We start from the raw sequence: 23983 nt of genomic DNA, 5'->3' as shown, positions 1-23983 counted from the left end.
CTCTGGGGAAGCGACTTCATAGATCTTGGTGGGTTTCTACCAAGGACAGGTGGCCAAAATGTGACACTGGAAGTAAGAGTTCCTCTCTGACATGCCAGGGTGAAAGATGGCATCTGAAATGTCTTAGTGGAGAAGAAGTGCCCAGGAAGGAGGGAGGTATTTGGGAGGAATTCACATATAGATGGTCTTTAAGCCCCGAGCTCTTCTAGGGAGTGGGCATAAGTAGAAGAAAGTAAGCCTTGGGTACTTTGAAGATTAGAGATTGGAGAAACCAGCAAGGAGACTGAGGAGACTGGTGATGAGGGAGGTGAGGACAAATCACCAAGGAGACTGGAGAAACTGGAGATCGGGAGGTAAGGAGAGACCAGCAAGGAGACTGAGGAGACTGGAAATGAGAAACTGGAGTTCGGGAGGTAAGGAGAGACCTGCAAGGAGACTGAGGAGATTGGAAATGAGGGAGGTGTGGAGAGACCAGCAAGGAGACTGAGATTGAAGATGAGGGAGGTAAGGAGAAACCTGCAGGGAGACTGAGGAGATTGGAGAAGGGGGAGGTGAGGAGAAACCAGCAAAGAGACTGAGGAGATTGGAGATGGGGGAGGTGAGGAGAAACCAGCAGAGAGACTGAGGAGATTGGAGATGGGGGAGGTGAGGAGAAACCAGCAAGGAGAAGGAGCAGGACCTTCCAGAGAGGTGGGAAGAAAAGCAGGTGGTACCAGGGGAGGGTGACTGAGAGGCAAGTAAAGGAAGCATTCAGAGCAGGAAGAAGCTAGTGGAAGACACCATGGCTTCCACCTGGGTTCTTTCAGTCACCTCCTGAGCAGTCTCCCTGCTCTTCCCCTCGCCCCTGTTCTCTGCACCCCTGCCCTCCACACCCCTGTCCTCTGCACGCCTCTCCTCTGTGTCCCGGCCTCTGCATCCCTTTGCACCCCAGTTCTCTGCACAGCATCCAGGGTGTGCTCATTAACAAGGAGTGCGTGCACTTCCCTAAGCAAACCCTTCCACCAGAGTCACATCTCACCTCGCGAAAACAGAAGCCCGATCTTTCCAATAACTGCAAGGTTCTACGTGATCTCTCCCTGCCCAGCCCTCCCGTCCACATGGCCCTCACCTCTCCACCCCGCTCCCCTGCATCTCCCTCCCGTGCTCACCCTGCCCACACACACTGGTCTCCTGGCTGTGCTCACTCTAGGACTTTGCACTTCTGATTCCTCTGCTCTCCCAGCAGATACCTGCATGGCTCCTTCACATCTTTCCTAAACGTTCAATTTTCACCAAGACCTTCCCTGGCCTCCCTACCTAAAATTACAGCACCATGATTCCTGCAATTTCTATTCTTTTGCTCTGCGTTATTTGTCTCCTTAGTATTATAATGTTCCAAATGTTTTCCCTTTTTTTTTGTTTAATGTTATTCCCCACCTATTGGGACCTTTGTGCTCCCAGCCCCGAGAACAGGGCCCAGCACAAAGCAGTGCTCAGTACGTATTTAATAAATGGAAGAATGAATCCTTGTAGAGTTCATTGCCTAAATATGTAAGGCCGACCCAGAATCTTAGAAAGCAATTTTTTTTTAAGTGCCAGAAATTTTAACTGAAAAAGAGAAGTCAGACCCAACCACACTTACAGCAGATGCGTATGTGTGGTTGGAGTCCCTGGGGGTAAAAACGGTTAATGTGCTCAGCTGCTAACAGAGGTTGGAGGTTCGAGTCCACCCAGAGGCACCCCGAAAGAAAGGCCTGGCAATCTAGTTCCCCCAAAAATCAGTCATTGAAAACTCTATGGGTAGCATCCCTGGGTGGTACAAACGGTTAAGTGCTTGGCTACTACCCAAAGGCTGGCAGTTCAAACACACTCAGAGGTGCCTTGAAAGACAGGTCTGGCGATCTGCTTCTGAAAGGCCACAGCCTTGAAAACCTGTGGCAGTTCTGCTCTGCACAAGTGAGGCTGCCATGATTTGGAGCTGACAACAACAATGTTGTACAAAGCTCATTTGGGCATGGATTAAACCTTACGGGCACAGTTCTACTCCGCACACGTGGGGCTGCTGTGGATCGGAATCCACTGAAGGCAACTATTTACCGTCATTTAGTTCCGTCTGCTCATTCTGGTGGCCAGAGCCTGGGAGAGGGTCGGGGCATCTCAGACTCTGCCTGCAAGAGGCTTGGAGACGGTGGGACTGTGCACGGCTGCCACAGAGGAGCCCAGATCTCCTGTGATGACACCGTCATTTACTGGCAATGTTTGAGTTACTGCAGACTTTGGTTGCCTTCTTTAGGTCCCTCTGAATAAACTGGTAGCCTGCGTATAACTGTCTGATTAATAACCAAGTATGCATATTTTCCCCCAGAAGCAAATACGTTACAATTTGGTAAAAAACAGCCATTTGGTCAAAAATAAACATCAGGAATTTGGATATACCATTAGTTGGTTTCTCAGCCTTTTGATTGTTCTTGCAGACATTTTTGAAGCTGGTTCCTACTTTTTTTTTTTTTTTTAGCAGTTATTTTTTTCCTATCCTGTGTAGTTTGAAATAGTGAAGAGCCAGAAAAACCTAAATATCCAAGAGGGGATTATTTGGGACATTCCAAATATCCAGTCAGTTTCAAGTTTTATTTTATTACCTTTGTTTTTGCACACAATGCATTTTTCCCCAAAAAATTATAAATCAAGTAAAGAGCACCAATAATGACTGATCCTTTATTCTCAGAGATAATCAGACCTAGACCCATGTATTTCATACACACACACACATGCACCCACACAGTTCTTTTTCCCTATAAAATTAGATTATTATATATAGATATCGTCTTAGTCATCTAGTGCTGCCATAACAGAAATACTACAAGTGGATGACTTTAACTAAGAGAAATTTGTTCTCTCACAGACTGGTAGGTTACAAGTCCAAATTCAGGGCGTCAGCTCCAGGGGAAGGCTTTCTCTCTCTGTTGGCTCTGGAGGAAGGTCCTTGTCCTCAATCTTCCCCTGGTCGAGGACCTTTTCAGGGACAGTGACCCCAGGTCCAAAGGATGTGCTCTGCTCCTGGTGCTGCTTTCTTGGTGGTATGAGGTCCCCAACTCTCTGCTTGTTTCCCTTTCCTTTTATCTCTTGAGAGATAAAAGGTGGTGCAGGCCACACCCCAGGGAAACTCCCTTTCCATTGGATCAGGGATGTAACCTGGGTAAGGGCATCACAATCCCACCGTACTAATCCTCTTAACATAAAATTACAATCGCAAAATGGAGGACAACCACAGAATACTGGGAATCATGGCCTAACCAAGTTGATACACACATTTTTGGGGGCACATAATTCAATCCATGACAGGTATATTTCCTAAACTAACCACATATAAGCAATTACAGATTTTGCAGTTAAATTACTGCTACTGAGACATACTATTGGAAAACTGGCTTTCTCTAAACTTTTAGTATTACAAATAACACAAAACAGAAATAATTATCTGAAAGTAATGGAGCCACGATAAAACCAAAAAAGGAAACATTTCTGAGGAATTCTGAAAAATAATTCATAAAAGATGACAGCATACCCTCGTGATTCCCCAAGATGACCATTACCCGGAAACCTAGCAGTTAGGAAATATTCATTTCTGACCAAATTATCCTTTTTAACCAAATCGTCAAGCTAGCTACATTTCTGTCAGGCACGTGGCCATGGGCCAGATCACCTGGAAGCAGTTAATATCATCTGATACCGGTGACGTAACCCCTTCCAGCTGCCCTGGACTTCATGCAGGGGTGGTGAGAAACACAGCTTCTCGCCCTCACTCTTGTGGTCTCACTCTGAAGTATTTTTTATTGATACGGAATTCCTGCATATTTATTTTGATAATTTATGTTCTGTTTCATTAAAATTAAATAACTATATTTTCCTGCCCTTTATGTATTTTAAGTAGTGTTTTTCCTATCAAATCTTGGGTGAAATATTCCACAAGGTGGTATTAATGAAATTTTTATTCTTTTCGTCTACATATAAGTATCTATATAGCAAGCCTTTTTCTCCTTTTTTTTTTTTTTTTAAACCTGAGGAATGTTAGCATATTCTTACTGTAACTTCCATTTAATATACAGCTATCTCTGGGTCGCTAGGAGTTTAAAATCAACTTGATGGCACCTAACAACATCTCTGATTTCCAGGGAGATTCCTATTTACCAAAAGACAAACCAACCAAAAAAAAAAAACCTGGTTAAAAAAACTTGGCACGGACTAGACTGCTGCTTTTATATTCTGTAAAATAAACCAACTGCCAAAAAGCCTATTGGCTCTGTGAAGTAGCCATTTCAGGCACAGCAGAGCAGAAGAGGGAAGGCCCTTATCCAGATATGTAAAAACCGAAAAAAGCCGTTGCCATGAGACTGTTCTGACTCATAGCGACCCTACAGGTCAGAGCAGACCTGCCCCCTAGAATTTCCAAGGAGCGGCTTGGTAGCTTTGAACTGCTGACCTTTTAGTTAGCAGCCGAATGCTTAACCACTGCGCCACCAGAGGTCCATCCAGATAAGTAGATCTATAAAACCTGCAATTGAAGAAAAATTGTAGATTCAGGTGCTATTTATTTAATATTTTTGCAATTTACTTAATCCATTTGTTTCAACTTTTCACAATATTTCCGTTTCCTCTTCAGTTTTTTTTTCCCCCTCTTTTCATGGCATAGATAGAAATCAACAATTAATCAAGGAAGTTGGGGTGCAGAGTGCTGTCCCCCATGAATTTGTTCAGGAGCTATGTGTTGAGTGCCCTCTGTTCTAGACATTGGCGAAATGACAGTAAATAAAACAGACAAAAGTTCTTTTCCTTCTAGAACTGACATTTTAGTCTGGGAACAAGAAAAAAAAAAACAAGCTAAGTAAGGAAAAATCACAGTGTGCTAGCTGATGAGAGGACATGTAATGGGATGAGGGGAGGGGGGCTGGGAGTTTAGATGAGGGAGGGGCTGAGGAAGGGCCTCTGTCCACTGTGACATCTTAGTCTAGACTGGAAGGGGTGCAGGAGGGAGCCAGGCAGATGTGGGGGGAAAGCAGGGCACACAGAGGAAGCAGGGATGCGAGGGACAGGTAGGGGTGTGAGGGGCAGGGCAGGGCTGCGAGGCTTGGAGCAAGGGTGCCCCAGCCTGTCCTAGCGGCCTGAGGGGCAGGGCTGGGCAGGACCCAGCAGGGCGTTAGTGAGGGAGGAGACCAGCGAGGGGAGGGGAGCGCAGAGCGCATAGAGGCCTGAGCATTCCTCTAGGTTCTTGCTCCTGTAACAGGTTAGGGTAGGAAGACGTGGTTGCTGTGTGGACGTGGATGGAGCAAGGAAAGGCGTTAGGAAGCTCATGCAGAGTCCAGGCAGGGTAGCGGGGTGAGGTCTCTGTGGGCTAGCGGTGTGGTAGTGGAGGTGGTGGGGAGTGTTTACATTCTGGAAATGTTTGCAAGGTAGTAGCTGTTGTTAGTTGCTGTGGACTCAACCTGGGGTGACTCAGTGTGTGTAGAACTGCACGCCGTAGGATATTCAATGGCTGCTTTATCCAGGCGCCTCTGGGTGGGTTCGAACCACCAACCTTTAGGCTCGCAGTCGAGTGCTTAAACCATTGGAACCACCCACAGAGCCCAGAGAATGGCCGAGGGATCCAACGGTGGGGGTAGGGGAGGAGGAGAGAGGAGGACGCCAACACAGCTGGTTCTGAGCGACTCAAGGATGGGGCGATCATGTCCTGGGAAAGGACGGCTCTGGAGGAAGATAAGGATTTCAGTGTGATCCTGTGAAATGCCTATAAAAACCCAAATGGGGATAAAATTTGGATCTCAGCATCGAGAGCTGGAGAGGGATCGTGGGGTGTCATCCATGTAGAGATGTTTTTTAAAAAAACACAAGACCAGTTGTGACCTCCAGTCGCTGGGACCAGACAGAGGAGGCAGAGTGGTGAGTCTCCTGGGAGGGAGAGGAGGGGGGATGCGCAAGAAGGCTGAGAGGAGACAGCTGGAACTGGAGGAAGAGACCAGGGGTTTCAGAGGTCGGCCGAGAAGCCAGAGAAGGGAGGAATTGAGGCCATGGGTGGACGGGGAGTGTGTTGAGCAATGGCCATGGGTTACAGGAAAGTGGAGGTCAGGGTGCCTGGCTAAGAGGGGTTTCAAGAAGAGGGCAGCCAGAAGGTAGATATGGATGGCAAGGGGTGACGTCAGTGACCACGGTGACCACCACTGTCCCCTGTCAGCCTTATCTGGCCCTTCCTCCAGCACTGGCTGGCCACCCACAGAAGCATCCCAGCGCCTCTTCCCCCAGTGATTCAGGGAACATCGTGTTGAGCCAAATCTGTTAATTTCTCCTGATGCTGATGTAAAGTCAGAAGAGGTCCAAGATCTGGTGTGGGTGGACTCCCCCAGGGGGGAAGTGAGGCTCCCGTGGGGACAGTCCCAGAGGACTTGTGGGAAGGTTCTCCACAGTCCGTGGGCATACTGGGGATTTTTGTTAGGATGAAGCATCCTTCCCCAGAGGGACAGCACGCGTGCAGTGTGGCAGCCTTACCACAGCGACTTCTGTGACCACTGCTCCTTGTCTCTGCCGGATGTGTGTGGTCTCGTGTCAACGAGTTTGCTGGCCGATGACACTAGCAAAAGTGACACTGACCCCATCCTGGAATTGCTCTGAGCCTTCCACTTGGTGGAGGTACTCGGTCGCTCTGAGCCTTCCACTTGGTGGAGGTACTCGGTCGCTCTGAGCCTCCCACTTGGTGGAGGTACTCGGTCGCTCTGAGCCTCCCACTTGGTGGAGGTACTCGGTCGCTCTGAGCCTCCCACTTGGTGGAGGTACTCGGTCGCTCTGAGCCTCCCACTTGGTGGAGGTACTCGGTCGCTCTGAGCCTCCCACTTGGTGGAGGTACTCGGTCGCTCTGAGCCTCCCACTTGGTGGAGGTACTCGGTCGCTCTGAGCCTCCCACTTGGTGGAGGTACTCGGTCGCTCTGAGCCTCCCACTTGGTGGAGGTACTCGGTCGCTCTGAGCCTCCCACTTGGTGGAGGTACTCGGTCGCTCTGAGCCTCCCACTTGGTGGAGGTACTCGGTCGCTCTGAGCCTCCCACTTGGTGGAGGTACTCGGTCGCTCTGAGCCTCCCACTTGGTGGAGGTACTCGGTCGCTCTGAGCCTCCCACTTGGTGGAGGTACTCGGTCGCTCTGAGCCTCCCACTTGGTGGAGGTACTCGGTCGCTCTGAGCCTCCCACTTGGTGGAGGTACTCGGTCGCTCTGAGCCTCCCACTTGGTGGAGGTACTCGGTCGCTCTGAGCCTCCCACTTGGTGGAGGTACTCGGTCGCTCTGAGCCTCCCACTTGGTGGAGGTACTCGGTCGCTCTGAGCCTCCCACTTGGTGGAGGTACTCGGTCGCTCTGAGCCTCCCACTTGGTGGAGGTACTCGGTCGCTCTGAGCCTCCCACTTGGTGGAGGTACTCGGTCGCTCTGAGCCTCCCACTTGGTGGAGGTACTCGGTCGCTCTGAGCCTCCCACTTGGTGGAGGTACTCGGTCGCTCTGAGCCTCCCACTTGGTGGAGGTACTCGGTCGCTCTGAGCCTCCCACTTGGTGGAGGTACTCGGTCGCTCTGAGCCTCCCACTTGGTGGAGGTACTCGGTCGCTCTGAGCCTCCCACTTGGTGGAGGTACTCGGTCGCTCTGAGCCTCCCACTTGGTGGAGGTACTCGGTCGCTCTGAGCCTCCCACTTGGTGGAGGTACTCGGTCGCTCTGAGCCTCCCACTTGGTGGAGGTACTCGGTCGCTCTGAGCCTCCCACTTGGTGGAGGTACTCGGTCGCTCTGAGCCTCCCACTTGGTGGAGGTACTCGGTCGCTCTGAGCCTCCCACTTGGTGGAGGTACTCGGTCGCTCTGAGCCTCCCACTTGGTGGAGGTACTCGGTCGCTCTGAGCCTCCCACTTGGTGGAGGTACTCGGTCGCTCTGAGCCTCCCACTTGGTGGAGGTACTCGGTCGCTCTGAGCCTCCCACTTGGTGGAGGTACTCGGTCGCTCTGAGCCTCCCACTTGGTGGAGGTACTCGGTCGCTCTGAGCCTCCCACTTGGTGGAGGTACTCGGTCGCTCTGAGCCTCCCACTTGGTGGAGGTACTCGGTCGCTCTGAGCCTCCCACTTGGTGGAGGTACTCGGTCGCTCTGAGCCTTCCACTTGGTGGAGGTACTCGGTCGCTCTGAGCCTTCCACTTGGTGGAGGTACTCGGTCGCTCTGAGCCTTCCACTTGGTGGAGGTACTCGGTCGCTCTGAGCCTTCCACTTGGTGGAGGTACCCGGTCGCTCTGAGCCTTCCACTTGGTGGAGGTACTCGGTTTTATTAACGGGAAACGAATTTGCCGTGTAAACCTTCATCTAAATCAGAATTTTAAAAAAGGAGTACTTGGTTTTTAATAATGCATCTTTATTTTCTCTCTCTCTGCCAGCTCTTAGAGGAAATGCTGAAAGCAGTGCTAATAGACAGGTAAGTGTGTCCCTTTTAGCCTTACTGATTTGCGGGTTTAATCGCAGGCAAGGGTAACTCGGGCTTCCGTGGACGTGGAGCTTGCCACGCTTGCCAAGCAAACAAACGATGCAGAGGCAGCGTCTCACACGCACACCACTGTGGAGCCTGACACTGGCTGCCAAAGGCCGTCCAAGGCATCGGGGCTTTGACCTTCCAGGGTGATAGGTACAGATGTTGCCCTAATGTATGTGTATTTTCGCCATTTGAAATGTCAATTTATTACCTTAGAAAAAAGTCCAAGTCGCCTTGTTTTTGTGGACACGTAAATGATTCCACACGTTTTGTTAAGGAGCCTGCAGGAACGAGAGGCAGTCGGGTACACACTGAATATTCTCTTCTTCTCTGGGGGATCCTAAGGAGACAAGTGCTGGGCTCCAGAGGGATTTCCCATTTCCTGCTGTGACTGTTCATAAACACGTACCTCTGTTTCAGAGTCTGTATCTCACTGTTCCCAATTAAGGGATATAGTTGTGGTACTTCTCCATCATTCCACGCCACGACCTGTCAGAAGTCTGGAGTATTTGCCAGCAGATAAACACAAGCTGATTTATTCTTCCTTCCCTGGAAGCCAGGACGAAATCCTCCTTCCTCTCTGCAGCTCCTCAGTTTGTTATTTTCTCGTCTCCTGTGTTTGCTGTTGGGTCAGCTTTTCTGAGGGCGAGCCATGTGTTTGCTGAGGGTTTGAAGGGAGCCCTCCAACACACACCTCATGTCCTGTAGGATCTGTGCATTAGGAGAGGCGTGTGAGAAAGTTTTCTTTGTTTAGCCCGTGTTTATGGTTTTAACTTTTTAAATCCTACCACAAATCACTTGCACTTTAAAATAGAGCTGGTCTGAAAACAATTACCCCGGCTGCACGCCAAGGGCTTTCAAAGGGTGGTTTTAATTAGAAGATGGCAAATATTGGCAAACACATGTCACACTCAATCAAACTCAGTTCAAAAAACAGGTCCCCTTTTCAGCTTTTCCCCAGAAGGAGCAGCCAGGTCAGTTTCTCCAGCTCTTTCTCCAGTGCCCACGTGGATATGTGACTTCCATACCCTGATGGGGTGGCTGCTATGCAGAGAAGCTCCCGGAGTTAAACGCAAATGTGCCAGCCAGCCGTGGCCTGCCCACGATGTAATTATCAAAGGCCCTGAGCGTTCACCAAGAAGGAATAGTACCAGCCACCCAAACCTTTCACTCTCTGAATAGCCACAAAGAAGAGGAAACGAATGAAGGGCGGGCAGGACCCGTGAACACACGTGTTTCAGCTAATGGTTAATCACACCTGAGCTGTCTGTCTGGCCTCGTCTCCAGTTTCTTTTCTGTTTCCAACCTGGCTCAGAAATGATCCAGATGGAGCTGCTGCGCATGTAGGTTAAACTGTTAGTCACACCTTTTTTCCAACGATCTTGACCAACTTAAGGAAAAAAAAAAAAGCCCAGACCAGTTGCGATCGAGTCCTCCTACTCACGGCAACCCCATGTATGTTAGGGTAGCACTGTGCTCCATGGGCTTTTCAGTGGTCCATCTTTCAGACGTAGATTGCCAGGCCTTTCTTCCAAGACACCTCTGGGTGAACTAGAACTTCCAGCCTTTTGGTTAGTAGCTGAGCGCCTTCGGCATTTGCACCAACCAGGGACCCGGAGCCTTTCATAAACCAAAAGCAAACCCATTGCCGTCTAGTCGATTCTGACTCCTGGGGACCCCGTACGTGTGTCAGTAGAACTGTGCCCCATAGGGCTTTCAGTGGTGGTTTTTCAGGAGTAGGTCTCCAGGCCTTTTTTTGAGGCACCTCAGGGTAGATTCAAACCTCCACCTTTTGGTGAGCAGCTGAAGGCCTTCACTGTTTGCACCACTGGGGACTCCAGCCTTAGGAGCTGGTACAACACTTTGGGGAATTATCTTTATCCAGTTCTAATTAAAACAAAGCCTGTCGTTAGACTAACGTAGGGAATGCCTTCCTCCGTCTTCTCACTACCCAGGCATTCCTTTGTTAAAACACAAGCCGACGACCCCTGAGTTCTCCCCTGAAGTTGTTCTTAATAATAAAACAGAAGCATGAATCAACTTGTATTTGTAGGATTTGAAACACTTGGGAAAAAATAAGTCTAGGAGATTATAAATTATGTTTGTATGTTACTTTTCCTTTTTATTCTAAATTACTTTTAATTGAGAGTCAGGCTGCTGCATTCTAACCATGTAGAAAACACATTTTTCATGTTGTATTTCTTAGAGATAAAGCAGTAAATGGAAAGCATGAGCAGAAAAATGAAAAAAAAAAAAAAAAACAAAATTCAACTATCCCTTTATTAAATTTGAAGCATAAATTAGATTATGAAAAGTATTTTGTATAATTAAGGTGGTAGGTGACTCTGAGGAGCACTTGAGGCATTCAGCCAACTTAACAGTATTTGAATTGAATGCTACTTGTCTAAGCTGATGTATTTTTCCTGGTATTTCTGACCATTTCGAGGGAGGGAAAGGCTAAGAAGTTGCCAGTGCCCACAATGTTTTCCTTATTTTTCCTGCTTTTTACCACTAAAACAATCCGCCCAGCACTCTGTCCTCTCACATCTGGTATAAAATACTGCTTTTCCTTGCCCTTACCTGTCTAGTTACCTGTGATTCCTAGAAGGCAAGCCTTAGCGTTCACAGCTGAGTTGTGCAAACTTCTTAATGTGGGTTTTTTTTTTTTTTTCCAGCCAAGGAAGCAAGGATGAACAGCTCACGTACCCACGGCAGTTCCTAGACGTGTGGGAGACTCCCTCACCAAAGAGCAATTAAAAACCAAAAACACATAGTATTTGCACTTTGTACTTCAAATGTAAATTCACTTTGTAGAAATGAGATATTTAAACAGACCGTTTTAATCTGTGAAAATGGAATGGCTGGTTTCAAAAAAAAATTAATCACATACAATGTATGTGCCTTCCTTTGACCCTGGAAGTCTTACTTGGTAGGGGCGCGCTTTGGCTGCGTTAAGTGGAATTTCTTTGTCCTGCCGATGCTGACACAGAGGAAGCCTCAGTGGACGGCTTTGTGGCTCCAGCACTCTGCCTTTCTTCCTGACCGGCACAGGCACGTAGAGTCAAGCCAACAGCTTGCTTTATTTGACAACTGCTGCCCTCGCAGCCTGGCTGAATCCGGGCTGGAAGCGCCACGTTGCCATGCAAGTATGTAAAGTGCTGTGCTGTGCTGTGCAGTCCACAAGGGTTGGGTTTACTTTTTGGGATTTGCTGTTAGTTTGTTTTCTGTAGCTTTCCAGAGATATTGCAGGCGCTGAGTTAAGCAACCACTAAAGGAACCCAGTAACTAAGGTAGTGCTCTGTAGAGAACGCTTTTCTAAAGCTTTCAGCGTGCCTGCCTTTCCATTGCAAGCTTCTGTTCTGCCTTTGGCTTGGATTAACCATGCAGTAAAATGCAGAACTGTTCCTGCTGCCCACAGGCAGCAAGGAGGGGCCCCTCGTTCAGAAAAGTAAGTCTCATCATGGCACAGTGAAGCCTCTAAGCCCGTTTGTTGGCCTGGCCTTCCTTTACACCTGGCCACTGCCCATCTACCTTGGCCCACCCCAGGGCCCACTGGAAGGTAGAATGATCAGCTGAACAAATCATGAGCAGTCCCCTTAAAGAGGGCACAGCTGAGATAAGCTGGACCATGGTGTTGGTCTCAGCAGCCAAGAAGTTCTCTTAGGCATCCTACCGCCCCTTCTGAATGCCTTCAGGGCACGGGGACTTGCTGAGGGGAAACTCCCCAGAGTTGACTTGTGCAAGCAGGGTCAGGGAGCAATGCCCACACTGTGAACAGCACAATTGGCCTTGTGTGTGCCTAACTGCCACATCCAGACCTGGACCTAGAGACCTGCTCTTTAAAGCCATCTGCAGCCTGGTGTGAGGGCGCACACAGGCTTCTTGCAATGCTCTCTCAGCTAGGCTTTTCCTTAGAAAAAAATCTCCATGGCTCCGAAGCCCCCGACACATGTCCTGTAAAATGATGTTTGTGAATATGCATGAAGATATTTCATTAGGCTTTTTCCTTATTTCATCTATCCAAAAGTACAAACTGAACCTTTGGAGCTACCAAAACAAAGCTCAATTGCATGTCAGCATTATTTTAAGAAATAGTTATAATCCTAAATTTATTTGATAATCTTTTATATTTCTAAACTTTGAATTTAATCATTTTTCTTAGATTAAAATACAATATGCTATCAGCACTGTATTTGGTCTTTTCTTTCCAGATACATACGGCGTTTTACAGTTGCCTTATTTTAAGGGTGTCCACCATGAGGAAAGCAAAGACAGGGGCGCTGGGGCCAGAATGAGTTTGAATCCTGGCTCGCTGCTTAATGGCTGTGTGACTCAGGGCAAGTTACTTAACCTTTCTGTGCTTTATTTCCTCCTCTGTAAAACAGGGACTTGGTAGTGGGCACCTCATAGAGTAGGATTGTACGAGCCAACGTATGCACAGCGGGGCCCTGCACATGGCCTGTGCTTGGTGTTTGCCCTGATCACGGGAAAAGGCTGGTCACTCATTTGCTGCCGAGTGAGCACCACTGAGTTGTAGGATGCTTGGGGCAATTTAGAGAAGAGAAACAAAACAGTATTCTTATTTTGATTGGCGCTAATGCCATTCATGGGAGCCCTGGTGGCACAAAGCTTAAGCACTCTGTTGCTAACCAAAAGGTCCACGGTTCAAACTCCCCTCAGGAGAAGAGACCTGATGGTCTACTCCTGTAAAGGTTACGGCCTACGAAACACTATGTAATAGTTCCACCCTGTGCCACATGGGGTCACTATGAGTGAGAATCAACCTGAAGGCACCTAGCAACAACACTGCTGTTCCCTGAGTCACGAACCAGAACCGTGAGCATGCTTCCCGTGCAGGCCACACCCAGTGCCCCGGCCTGGTCTAGACACAGCCTGCTTGGACCATCGCAGTAGCCTCATAACATGCTTCCTCTGGGATTCCCCATTCCCTCCTGGGAAATCCCCTCCCCATCCTCCATTTTTCTCTACTCAAAACCCAATTAGAAGTGATACTGGGAAGGAGGTTAGGAGAAAGACAGCTGAGGGGAAACACTCCTAGAGGAGGCTCTGGAGCAGGTAGGCAGCAGAGCTGTCCAGGGAGGCTGAGAGCTTGGACAGAAACCAGAGAGCAGAACTGGGGAGATACCATGGGGAAGGTGGGGAGCCAGCTTGCCTGCTGGAGCAGACGGTTCCCTTTGGAAAGTATTAAGATTGCAAATGTAAAACCTCCCTCCCATACCTGGTGTGGCTGTTTTTAGTGGTAGATTTTCTCTCTCCAAAACGTGCCCTGGTGTCCTTCTCATGTTCAGAATATTCTCTTGCAACTTTGTCAGACTGACCAACTCATAAATCATGCCCAGGAATGTCACACCAGCACTCTTTAAATTCTCAAGGTGAAAGGTAGCCGCTTTTTTGGAATCAATATGCAGATGTGACTGACATAATCATAAACTGCCAAGTAAACTTAAATCATGCAAACACCAAAGTGTCCCCAGAGGGAAGTAAGAAGTGATACAAGGCTGAGCTGAGGGACCTGTGATGATGAGGTGGTTATGGCGATGCTGGTGGTGATGGTCATGGTGACGGTGAGGATGATAGTGGTGGTGATGATGATGGTGAGAGTTTTGGAGAAAGAGATGGTGATAATAAGATTGGTGATGATGATAATGGTGATGCTAATGATGGTGGTGATGATGGTGGTGCTGGCAAGGATGATGGTGGTGATGGTGATATGTTGGTGATGATATAATGGTGGTGATGGTGGTGATGATGGTGGTGCTGGTGGTGATGATGGTGGTGCTGGCAAGGATGATGGTGGTGATGGTGATATGTTGGTGATGATATAATGGTGGTGATGGTGGTGATGATGGTGGTGCTGGTGGTGATGATGGTGGTGCTGGCAAGGATGATGGTGGTGATGGTGATATGTTGGTGATGATATAATGGTGGTGATGGTGGTGATGATGGTGGTGCTGGTGGTGATGATGGTGGTGCTGGCAAGGATGATGGTGGTGATGATGGTGATATGTTGGTGATGATATAAAGGTGGTGATGGTGGTGATGATATAATGGTGGTGATGGTGGTGATGGTGATATGTTGGTGATGATATAATGGTGGTGATGGTGGTGATGGTGATATGTTGGTGATGATGATACAATGGTGGTGATGATGGTAGTGATGGTGATGAAATGGTGATGATGATGATGATGATGCAACTGTGATGATGGTTTTCTCCCTAATACCACAAGTTGCTGCATAGGCCATAATATGAAAAGCCTTTGGGACTGATTAGATACTGAGCCATTTTTGGTATTTCTTCATTACGAGGAATTACATCAGCCATGTTTTACAGTCGTCATGCTGTGAACAAGCCACCCCAAAGCTCAGTGACTTAAGACAGCAATCATTTATCCTCCGGTTCATTCCTGTGTGCTGCTGGGCTGATGAGCCTGGTCTGGGCTCAGCTGACATCTCCCTTGTCCCACTTGGAACAGGTCTTCTCCACAGCCTCTCACCCTCCTGGTTGAGGGGCTCTTGGGGGCATCCTCTCTGCACAGCTACAGCACAATAAGATGAGCCAGCTGCACAGACACGTCAAGCCTCAGCTGTGACTTGTCTGCTGAGGTCACTGGGTCAAGCGCATAACATAGTTCAGAGCAAGAAGAGGGGCAGGAAGTGCCCTGCACCCACCACGAGGCCAGGCGAGGTGTGTACAGAATATGTTTTCAGGGAAGTAAGACTTGCAGCCAGAGCTCCAGTCTGTACACAGCAAATGTCTATCCTCTCAACATCAGAGCGCCGGGTTTAGTGGAGCAGCTGAAAGGTAAGGAAAGGGAGCAGATATCAGCACAAAGCAGCAGTTGGTGGAAAATGCATGGACCATGGAGTGAAAACTAAATGAACTGTGGCTGTCAGCACATACCTGCAGCGTGACCTTCAGCAAGCACTTAGCCTACTCAACTTCAGCCCTGCATCCATAAAAGAGGGTTATTCCTACCCCCTTTCAGAGTTATTGTGAATACACTAGGAGGCCATGCATGCAAAAGGCCTGGAATAAAACAGGCATTCAACAGATGGCTTTTATGAACTCAGAGCTGGGTGTCAGAATTGTTTTGTATCCAAAGTCTCTGAATTTTAATCTTAAGAGCATATGAAGAACAGGGAGGCAGGAATCAAAAAGCCTGAACAATATATTGTTGTTAGTGCTGCCAAGTCAGTCCCAACTTACAGCAACTCTGTGTACAACAGAATGAAACACTGCCTGGTCCTGAACCATGCCTACAATCCTTGTCATACTTGAGCCCATTTTTGCATCCACTGTGTCAGTTCATTTCCCTGAGGGTCTTCCTCTTTTCCGCTGACCCTCTACTTTACCAAGCATGATGTCCTTCTCCAGGGACTGATCTCTTCTGACAACATGTCCAAAGTATGTAAGACTTAATCTCACCCTCCTTGTTTCTAAGGAGCATTCTGGTTGTACTTTTTCGAAGACAGATTTGTTTGTTCTTTTGGCAGTCCATAATATATTCACTATTCTTTGCCAACACCACAATTCAAAGGCCACAATTCTTCTTCTGTCTTCCTTATCCATTGTCCAGCTTTCACATGCATATGATGTGATTGAAAATACCATGCCCTGGGTCAGATGCGCCTTAGCCTCCAAGGTGATGTCTTTGTTTTTCAACACTTTAAAGAGGTCTTTCAGAGCAGATTTCCCCAATGCAATGCATCTTTTGATTTCTTGACTGCTACTTCCATGGCAGTTGATTGTGGATCCAAGTAAAATGAAATCCTTGATAACTTTAATTTTTTCTCCATTTATCATGATGTTCCTTATTGGTCTAGTCATGAGAATTTTTGTTTTCTTTATGTTGAGGTGTAATCCATACTGAAGGCTGTGGTCTTTGATCTTCATCAGTAAGTGCTTTGAGTCCTCTTCACTTTCAGCAAGCAAGGTTGCGTCATCTGCATAACACAGGTTGTTAATGAGTCTTGCACCAATCCTGATGCCCCGTTCTTCTTCATATAGTTCAGCTTCTCGGATTATTTTCTCAGCATACAGATTGAATAGGTATGGTGAAAGGATACAACCCTGACTCACACTTTTCCTGACTTTAAACCATGCAGGATCCCCTTGTTCTGTCCAAACAACTGCCTCTTGATCTATGTACAGGTTCCTCATGAGCACAATTAAGTGTTCTGGAATTCTCATTCTTTGCGATGTTATCCATACTTTGTTATGATCCAAACTGTAGAATGCCTTTGCATAGTCAATAAAACACAGGTAAACTTTTTTTTTTTAAACATCTTTCCGATATTCTCTGCTTTCAGCCAAGATCCATCTGATGTCAGCAATGATAACCCTGGTTCCACGTTCTCTTCCGAATCCAGTTTGAATTTCTGAAAGTTCCCTGTCAATATACTGCTGCAGCCCCTTTTGAATGATCTTCAGCAAAATTGTACTTGCATGTGATATTCATACTGTTAGATAATTTCCACATTCGATTGGATCACCTTTCTTGGGAATAGGCATAAAATGGATCTCTTCCAGTTAGTTGGCCAGGTAGCTGTCTTCTACATTTCTTGGCATAGACAAGTGAGTACTTCCAGTGCTGCATCCATTTGTTGAAACATGTCAATTGATATTCTGTCAATTCCTGGTGCCTTGTTTTTCGCCAGTGCCTTCAGTGCAGCTTGAGCATCTTCTATCAGTACCATTGGTTCCTGATCATATGCTGCCTCCTGAAATGGTTGAATGTCAACCAATTCTTTTGGGTATAATGACTCTATGTATTCCTTGCATCTTCTTTTGATTCTTCCTGCCTCGTTTAATGTTTTCCCCATAGAATCCTTCACTGTTGCAACTCGAGGCTTGAATTTTTTCTTCAGTTCTTTCAGCTTGAGAAATGCCAAGGAAGTTCTTCTCTTCCGGTTTTCTATCTCTAGCTCTTTGCATGTGTCATTATAATACTTTGTCTTCTTGAGCCATCCTTTGAAATCTTCTGTTCAGCTCTTTTACTTCATCATTTCTTCCTTTCACTTTAGCTACTAGATGTTCAAGAGCAAGTTTCAGTGTCTCTTCTGACATCCATTTAGGTCTTTTCTTTCTTTCCTGCCTTTTTAATGACCTCTTGCTTTCTTCATGTACGATGTCCTTGATGTTATTCCACAACTCATCTGGTCTTCAGTCATTAGTGTTCGATGCATCAAATCTATTCTTGAGATGGTCTCTAAATTCAGGTGGGATATACTCGAGGTCATACTTTGGCTTGGTGGACTTGTTCTAATTTTCTTCAGTTTCAACTTGATCTTGCATAGGCACAGTTGATGGTTTTTTCCACAATTGGCCCCTGTCCTTGTTCTGGCTGATGATGTTGAGCTTCTCCATGCATCCTGATTGCATGTTTCATCAATTTCAGACTGCAGAAATTGGTAAAAAAAATCTTAGTAAAATTGGTAAAATATCTTCGTCTTTGGCCTTAGTGGTTGGTGCATAAATTTGAATAATTGTTGGCAGTGGTGTGACTGGTCTTCCTTGTAGGCGTATGGATGTTATCCTATCACTGACAGCATTGTACTTCAGGATAGATCTTGAAATTTTTTTTTTTTTTGACGATGAATGCAGTGCCATTCCTCTTCAAGTTGTCATTTCCAGCATAGTAGACCATACGATTGCCTGATTCAAATGAACAAAACCATTCCATTTCACCTCACTAATGCCTAGGAGATTGATGTTTATGCATTCCATTTCAGACGATTTCCCATTTTCCTACATTCATACTTCACACATTCAAAGCTCCAATTATTAATGGATGTTTGCAGCTGTTTCTTCTCATTTTGAGTTGTGCCATATCAGTAAATGAAGGTCCCAAAAGCTTGACTCCATACAAGTCATTAAGGTCAACTCTACTTTGAGAAGGCAATACATATTGGACTAAAAATTGAAAGTCTTAACCTAAAGATGGTAATTCCATAAAGATGGAATTAGTAAAACTTTACTCTTACTCGTTTGTTGGTTAGCATGTAGAGTTGCTTTTTCTCAGCTAACAAGAAGACAGACAGAAATCAGTGTGCGCAAGTGTGGCAGCCCTGCTGTTACCAGTACCCCAGGCTCCTTCAGGGCTCTGCTCCAGCATCTTTGTTATTGTTGGTTGCTGTTGAGTTGGCCCCCTGACTCATGGTGACCCACCCTGCACAATTAAAGAAAATACTGCGCTATCCTTGGTCACCCTCATGATCAGTTGCAGATTGGATGGTTGTGATTCATAGGGTTTTCATTGATTTTTCAGAAGTAGATTCCCAGGCCTTTCTTCCTAGCCCATCTTAGGGAGCTCCACTGAAACCTATTCAGCATCATAGCAACCCGCAAGCTTCCATGGATATATGGGTGGTGCCTGTGCCTGCTTGAGGTGCATTGGCTGGGAATCGAACCCAGGTCTCCCATATGGAAGGCAAGGATTGTACCACTGAGCAATCCCTTAAACCCATTGCTGTTGAGTCAATTCCAACTCACAGCAACCGTATAGGATAGGGTAGAACTGCCCTATAGTGTTTCCAAGGCACTGTTATGTTTTACAAGGTCCTTGAAGCAGAGCCTACACCTTGAACATTTTCTAGTCCCCACAGCACCTAAGAATCACATGGAAGAGGCTCTCAAACACCACTGCTTGAATGAATGGTGAAGACGGTTCCATATATTCCATGGGCATTTTCAACAGTAAATAGATTTTGTTATGAGAGCATGTCTTCTGCGTCATCTCTTTCCCCTATACTTGATTAGTTATTTTTTACTTTCAAATATTTTTTCCTGAAAAATGTGTTAAGTGACACCTCGAGAAATAAATTATATTCTGTTATTAATTAGCATTATCAAGGCATCTTCCCAGAGAAGGGAAAACAATAATAACAATTAGGGAGTTGGAGGCTTTTGGTGGGGAAGCTACCTTTTCAGAGACTCGCATTCCTCGTGGCATAGCCATAAAAGAAATGGACTGTCTGTTGCTGAGTCACAGCTCCTGACAAATGGGTCATTTTTGCCTTCCAGAGTCAACTTAATTGCAACCTTATTCTCACCTCAGAAACAGCTATCCACATCTGCCAGTCACTTTGATTATTCTCCACCCAAATTTTGAACAATAACACTTTTTTCCCCATATCTAAGACCAGTCGTTCCTGAAACTTGCATTGTTTCTCTAATATTTAAAATGCGTGGGTGGAGCTCAGCTGTAACTACGAATCAGTGGATAGATGATGGATGAATGGATGGATGGATAGAGATAGATGATAGATGACTAGATAGAGAGATGGTAGATAGATGGGTAGATGATAGATACACAGACAGACAGATAGATAGATGGATAGCTAGAGAGAGAAAGATAAGACATCTGCTGTCTAGTCATCATGGCAGCCTTAGGCAAAACAGAAAAAAAAAAAAAGTTTGCCTGATCCTGCGTTATCCTCACAATTGCCAACACGTTCAAGTCCATCATTGCAGCTGCTGTAACAATCTATTTCACAGAAGGCCTCCCTTGCCCTCAATAGCCCTCTTATTCACCAAACATAAAGTCCTCCTCTTCTGATTAATCTCTCTTGATGATGTGCCCAAAGCAACAAGTCAGGAAGTGATCCTGCAATGAGAGAGGGATCAGTGGGAGCTGCTGAAAATGTCTTTGCTTAGAGCTTCCAATATGATTGAGTCCATCCATTATTTCACCAGTTCTATTTTTTTTTTTAAGTTTAAGAACCCAAAATATATCTACAAAGGATATACCTCATAGATACCATACCCAGTACCCAGTGCCAAGAGATTGGCAGTTCAAATCTGCCAAGCACTCCTTGGAAACTATGGGGCAGTTCTACTATGTCGTGTAGGGTCACTAGGAGTCAGAATCGACTTGACGGCAGTGAGTTGGGTATAGATACCATAGACAATATTTTTAAGTAACATTAAATTCAGTCAAGAGGGACCTCCATTTCAAAAACTTCAGATTCACAGAATTGCCTATACCTCACAGTTGAAATCCTGAGCTTCGAACCACTTCAGTCCTGACTGACAAAGCTAAACCAGAACAGACCCAGAGTTTCAAAATTTAGGTGAACCAGAACAATAACAAGAATGGGAAAAATTATGGGCTAAAGCTCTGGAATGAGAGACTCAGAAGAGGCTCCACATGCAGAAGATTGGATTATTGGTAAAACTGTGGAAAGAAACACACATTTAAAGTGGAGTAGGCAGCTGCCATCTTTGAGAGGCCTTGCTGTTTCCATCTCTGCTCAAAATCCAGTGAGCAAGAGGTTTGGTTGCTATGCAACATGTATGCTGCCCTTGTTTTCTAAGAGGGAGATTAGGTTTCTATCAGGGCTTTGAAGCGTAATTTTTCCCATTCCAGTTATTCCGCTTCACTCAAATTTTTAAAAACTTGGGTCTATTCAGTTTTACTTTGTCAGCTGTGACTGAACTGGGCAGAACCACTTCAAAGCCCTGTTAAAATCAAATGAAGATGTCCTCCATGATTCAATTGATATACTATCCCTCAATAAATATTTTGTTATCTTTAATTATATCTCTTAAAAAAATTATATCTCTTAGTTGATAAAAATAACTTTCTTTTGACCTGTATTTTTCATATTCTGACTGCGACATGGAAATTCCATTTAATATATTCGCATTCAGCATGCTTCTTTTCATGCCCCTCAGGCTTTCTTGCCTCAAAAAAAAAAAAAATGTAGATGAACTTATCTTCCTGTTAACTGCTAAACACACATTTTACAGAGAGTGTTTCTTTGGAGAGTTAGACATGAAGGCTGTCTTCTATCTTGTTGATGGAATGCAGATTGACTATTAAAAGGAACATCGTTTATTTAAATAAAGCTTAGAAAGAAAGGCCCTTTAAAAATCCCAGCTGGTTGAATTTGGGGGGCTGAAAGGCCCCATATATTAATATCCTGTGGCAGTGAGAGCAAAGTATTCTTACTTGATTATAAATTGGATACATTTTCAATGAATCGAAGTCTGCCTTTTGCAATTTTTCTCTTCTGAGACAGACTCACCTGTACTGATAGATAGATGAGCTCCAGTTAGACAGCTGCTCTTTCTCTGATGGTCTAGGTTAGTTTTCTTCCCAAAAGGTGGTTGCCTAGGTTCCTGTGAGTGTACAAAGAATACTGGTTGTCTTCCTGGACTTTTGTTCCCTTCTGCATTCAGAAAACATTCTTTCAAACTGTTCCCCATTTCTAGAATGATGATGAATCAACTTGAAGGCAACAGATCTTTTTTTTTCTTTTTGATATGGTACAAATCATGTCTGTCGAATGCTAATGAAGAAAGGAAGGGAGGGAGGAAGGAGGGAAGGAAGAGAGCCATTTATAAAAGGAGGTAGTAGGAACCATGCTGAATTCCTCCTGCAGGTTTAGAAATGACTTGGGAGCAGGAGTGTTTAACCCTCACATGTGTCTATTACTTTGTGACCTTGGTCAAGCTATTTAAGCTCTCTGACCTTCACTTCCCTCCCTATGAGAATCTTATTATCTATCTCATAGTGTTACATACAACAGACATGTCAGTGCTTTTCCTTCTTGTCCCTACCACTCTGTTACCTCTTCCTCCTTGTAGGAAAGTCCCCTAAGGGTCACGCCATCTGTCTTTCCCTCCCTCTCCCTATCAGGACACCATGACTTGACTATGGCAGCACCTGATGTACCTTCTTTCCTCTCCATCCGACTCCCGTATTCTCCTGGGTCATCCCAGCACTTCTTCAATCTCCTTATTTGCAATGATCCTTATTTCACTCAACTTTAGCCACCCATTTCCAAAGGGATGCAGGAGAGCTTGCTGTGTCTGGGGAGTGCTCCATCTCCCAGATCACGCATCTCACATTCATACCTCCCTCTCCTTCCAAATCAAGTAGACCCTCAGGGATCATCCTTCAGCCTCATTAAGACCCCATCCACAGCCAGTCCAGATCCATTCTGCTTAGACTTCCTGTCCAAGCATTCCTCCTCACTCAGGGTAGAGCCCATGGTTTGTCATTATGATCACCACTTTGCAAATATCTCTGCTGCATTTGTGGGGCAAAACCCCAACCCTAAGTGCACCCAGATGTCCTTTTCCTCTGTCCATATTCCCATCCAGTGGAGCGTTGCTGGGGAACAATTACAAAATTATGACAATCAGTGTCACTTTCATGTGTAACCTCCCCTCACAACACAGCAGGGCTGACTGGTGATCCTGGCCCACCTGCCTCTGCCTCCCTCTCATATTCTGGGTCCCCCATGCATCACCTTCCACCCTTTTCCCTCTCCTTGCTGTGTCGTAACACACACACACCTCTAGCCACTGACTCACCCTTGAATCTCCAGGGGGAAGGGGTGACTTCGGGTGGGGTGTCCCTCACGTTCTCTAGAAGAACATGAATCTCCCTGGAGCTGCAGCCTCTTCTCCTTCCTCCCTCGTTCAATGGAGAATCTTACTGAGAGGGCTTCCCTTTGCGTGTGCTCTGAATCACATCCTTTTCACATCGTTGGGCAGGGTTGGCTCTCAATCATCCCTCTCCCCTGGCCATAGTATCCTCCCTAGCCCATCCTTCCATGGTCTCCTCAATCTGCTCTAAATCTCGCAGCTGGAAGAAGATGTTCCTCTTGACCCCTTACCCTCTTCCAGCTCATCCTCCCTCCCCCTAACAGAGCTTCTGCCAGTATCTCTAAATACATGCTCTAAGATAAAGAGATAAAAGAATCATAGCTGACAGCACAGGCTCTTCAAATAATACCTGCAATCTGTGGCACATTCTTAAACTCAGAATTTGCATTGCCTTGCTCTAGAAAGAACTGACCACCCTTCACAGGTAACCTGTCACACACAGACTTGAGTCACACGCAGTAGAGGCTATCCATAAACGACGGGTGTTGCTCTGTCTTAATTTGATTTCATGTGCACACACACAGCGATCCTTCATCTGCATCAAGTGCTTGAAACAGTGGGTACTCCTCACTCTGCTTTGTCTCACCCACATGAGCAGGGGCTGGCAAGGCAGGAATTTGAGAGACTGGTGCCCACACACCCGGCAAGTGGGTTGTTAGCCAAGGAGGCACAACTAGGCATATCCCAGATTTTCCCTGCCCGTCTTACTTTGCCTTATACTCAGAATGCAGTGTGAGTTATTACGCTTGTATCAATTCAATTATAGTCAAATTAATGTTCATATTTCCTGTTTAAATACAGCATGTGGACATCTGGGCTTTAAAAGGAAAATGTTTTTTTGCTGCTGCTGTCAAGTCAAACCCCAACTTGTGGCAACCCCATGCCTAGTGGAATGAAACGCTGCCGGGTCCTGTGCTGTCCCCATGATCAGTCACGGATCAGACTGCTGTGCTCCATTAGGTATTCATTGGCTGATTTTTGGAAAGTCAATCACCAGACCTTTCTTCCTAGTCCATCTTAATCCAGAAGCTCCCTTGAAACCTGTTCAGT

At 46.2% G+C, this 23983-nt stretch overlaps 1 protein-coding gene across 1 annotated transcript in view; it reads left to right on the top strand.

The window, feature by feature from the left end:
• SMOC2 (SPARC related modular calcium binding 2) overlaps positions 1-12598 on the top strand; it is a gene marked incomplete at its 5' end in the record, with an annotated part of 191831 nt that extends 179233 nt beyond the window's left edge. Inside the window, 2 exons of the mRNA XM_064293301.1 lie at positions 8422-8459; positions 11189-12598. Coding sequence (XP_064149371.1) covers positions 8422-8459; positions 11189-11206 — 56 coding nt within the window. The remainder of the gene's footprint in view (positions 1-8421; positions 8460-11188) is intronic.
• Between the last annotated feature and the right edge of the window lie 11385 nt (positions 12599-23983).

This window comes from Loxodonta africana, chromosome 1 (assembly GCF_030014295.1).
Source record: "Loxodonta africana isolate mLoxAfr1 chromosome 1, mLoxAfr1.hap2, whole genome shotgun sequence".
NCBI classification, from domain to species: Eukaryota; Metazoa; Chordata; class Mammalia; order Proboscidea; family Elephantidae; genus Loxodonta; species Loxodonta africana.
Note: the sequence above shows the minus strand (reverse complement) of the source record. Positions and strands in the feature narration are given on the sequence as shown.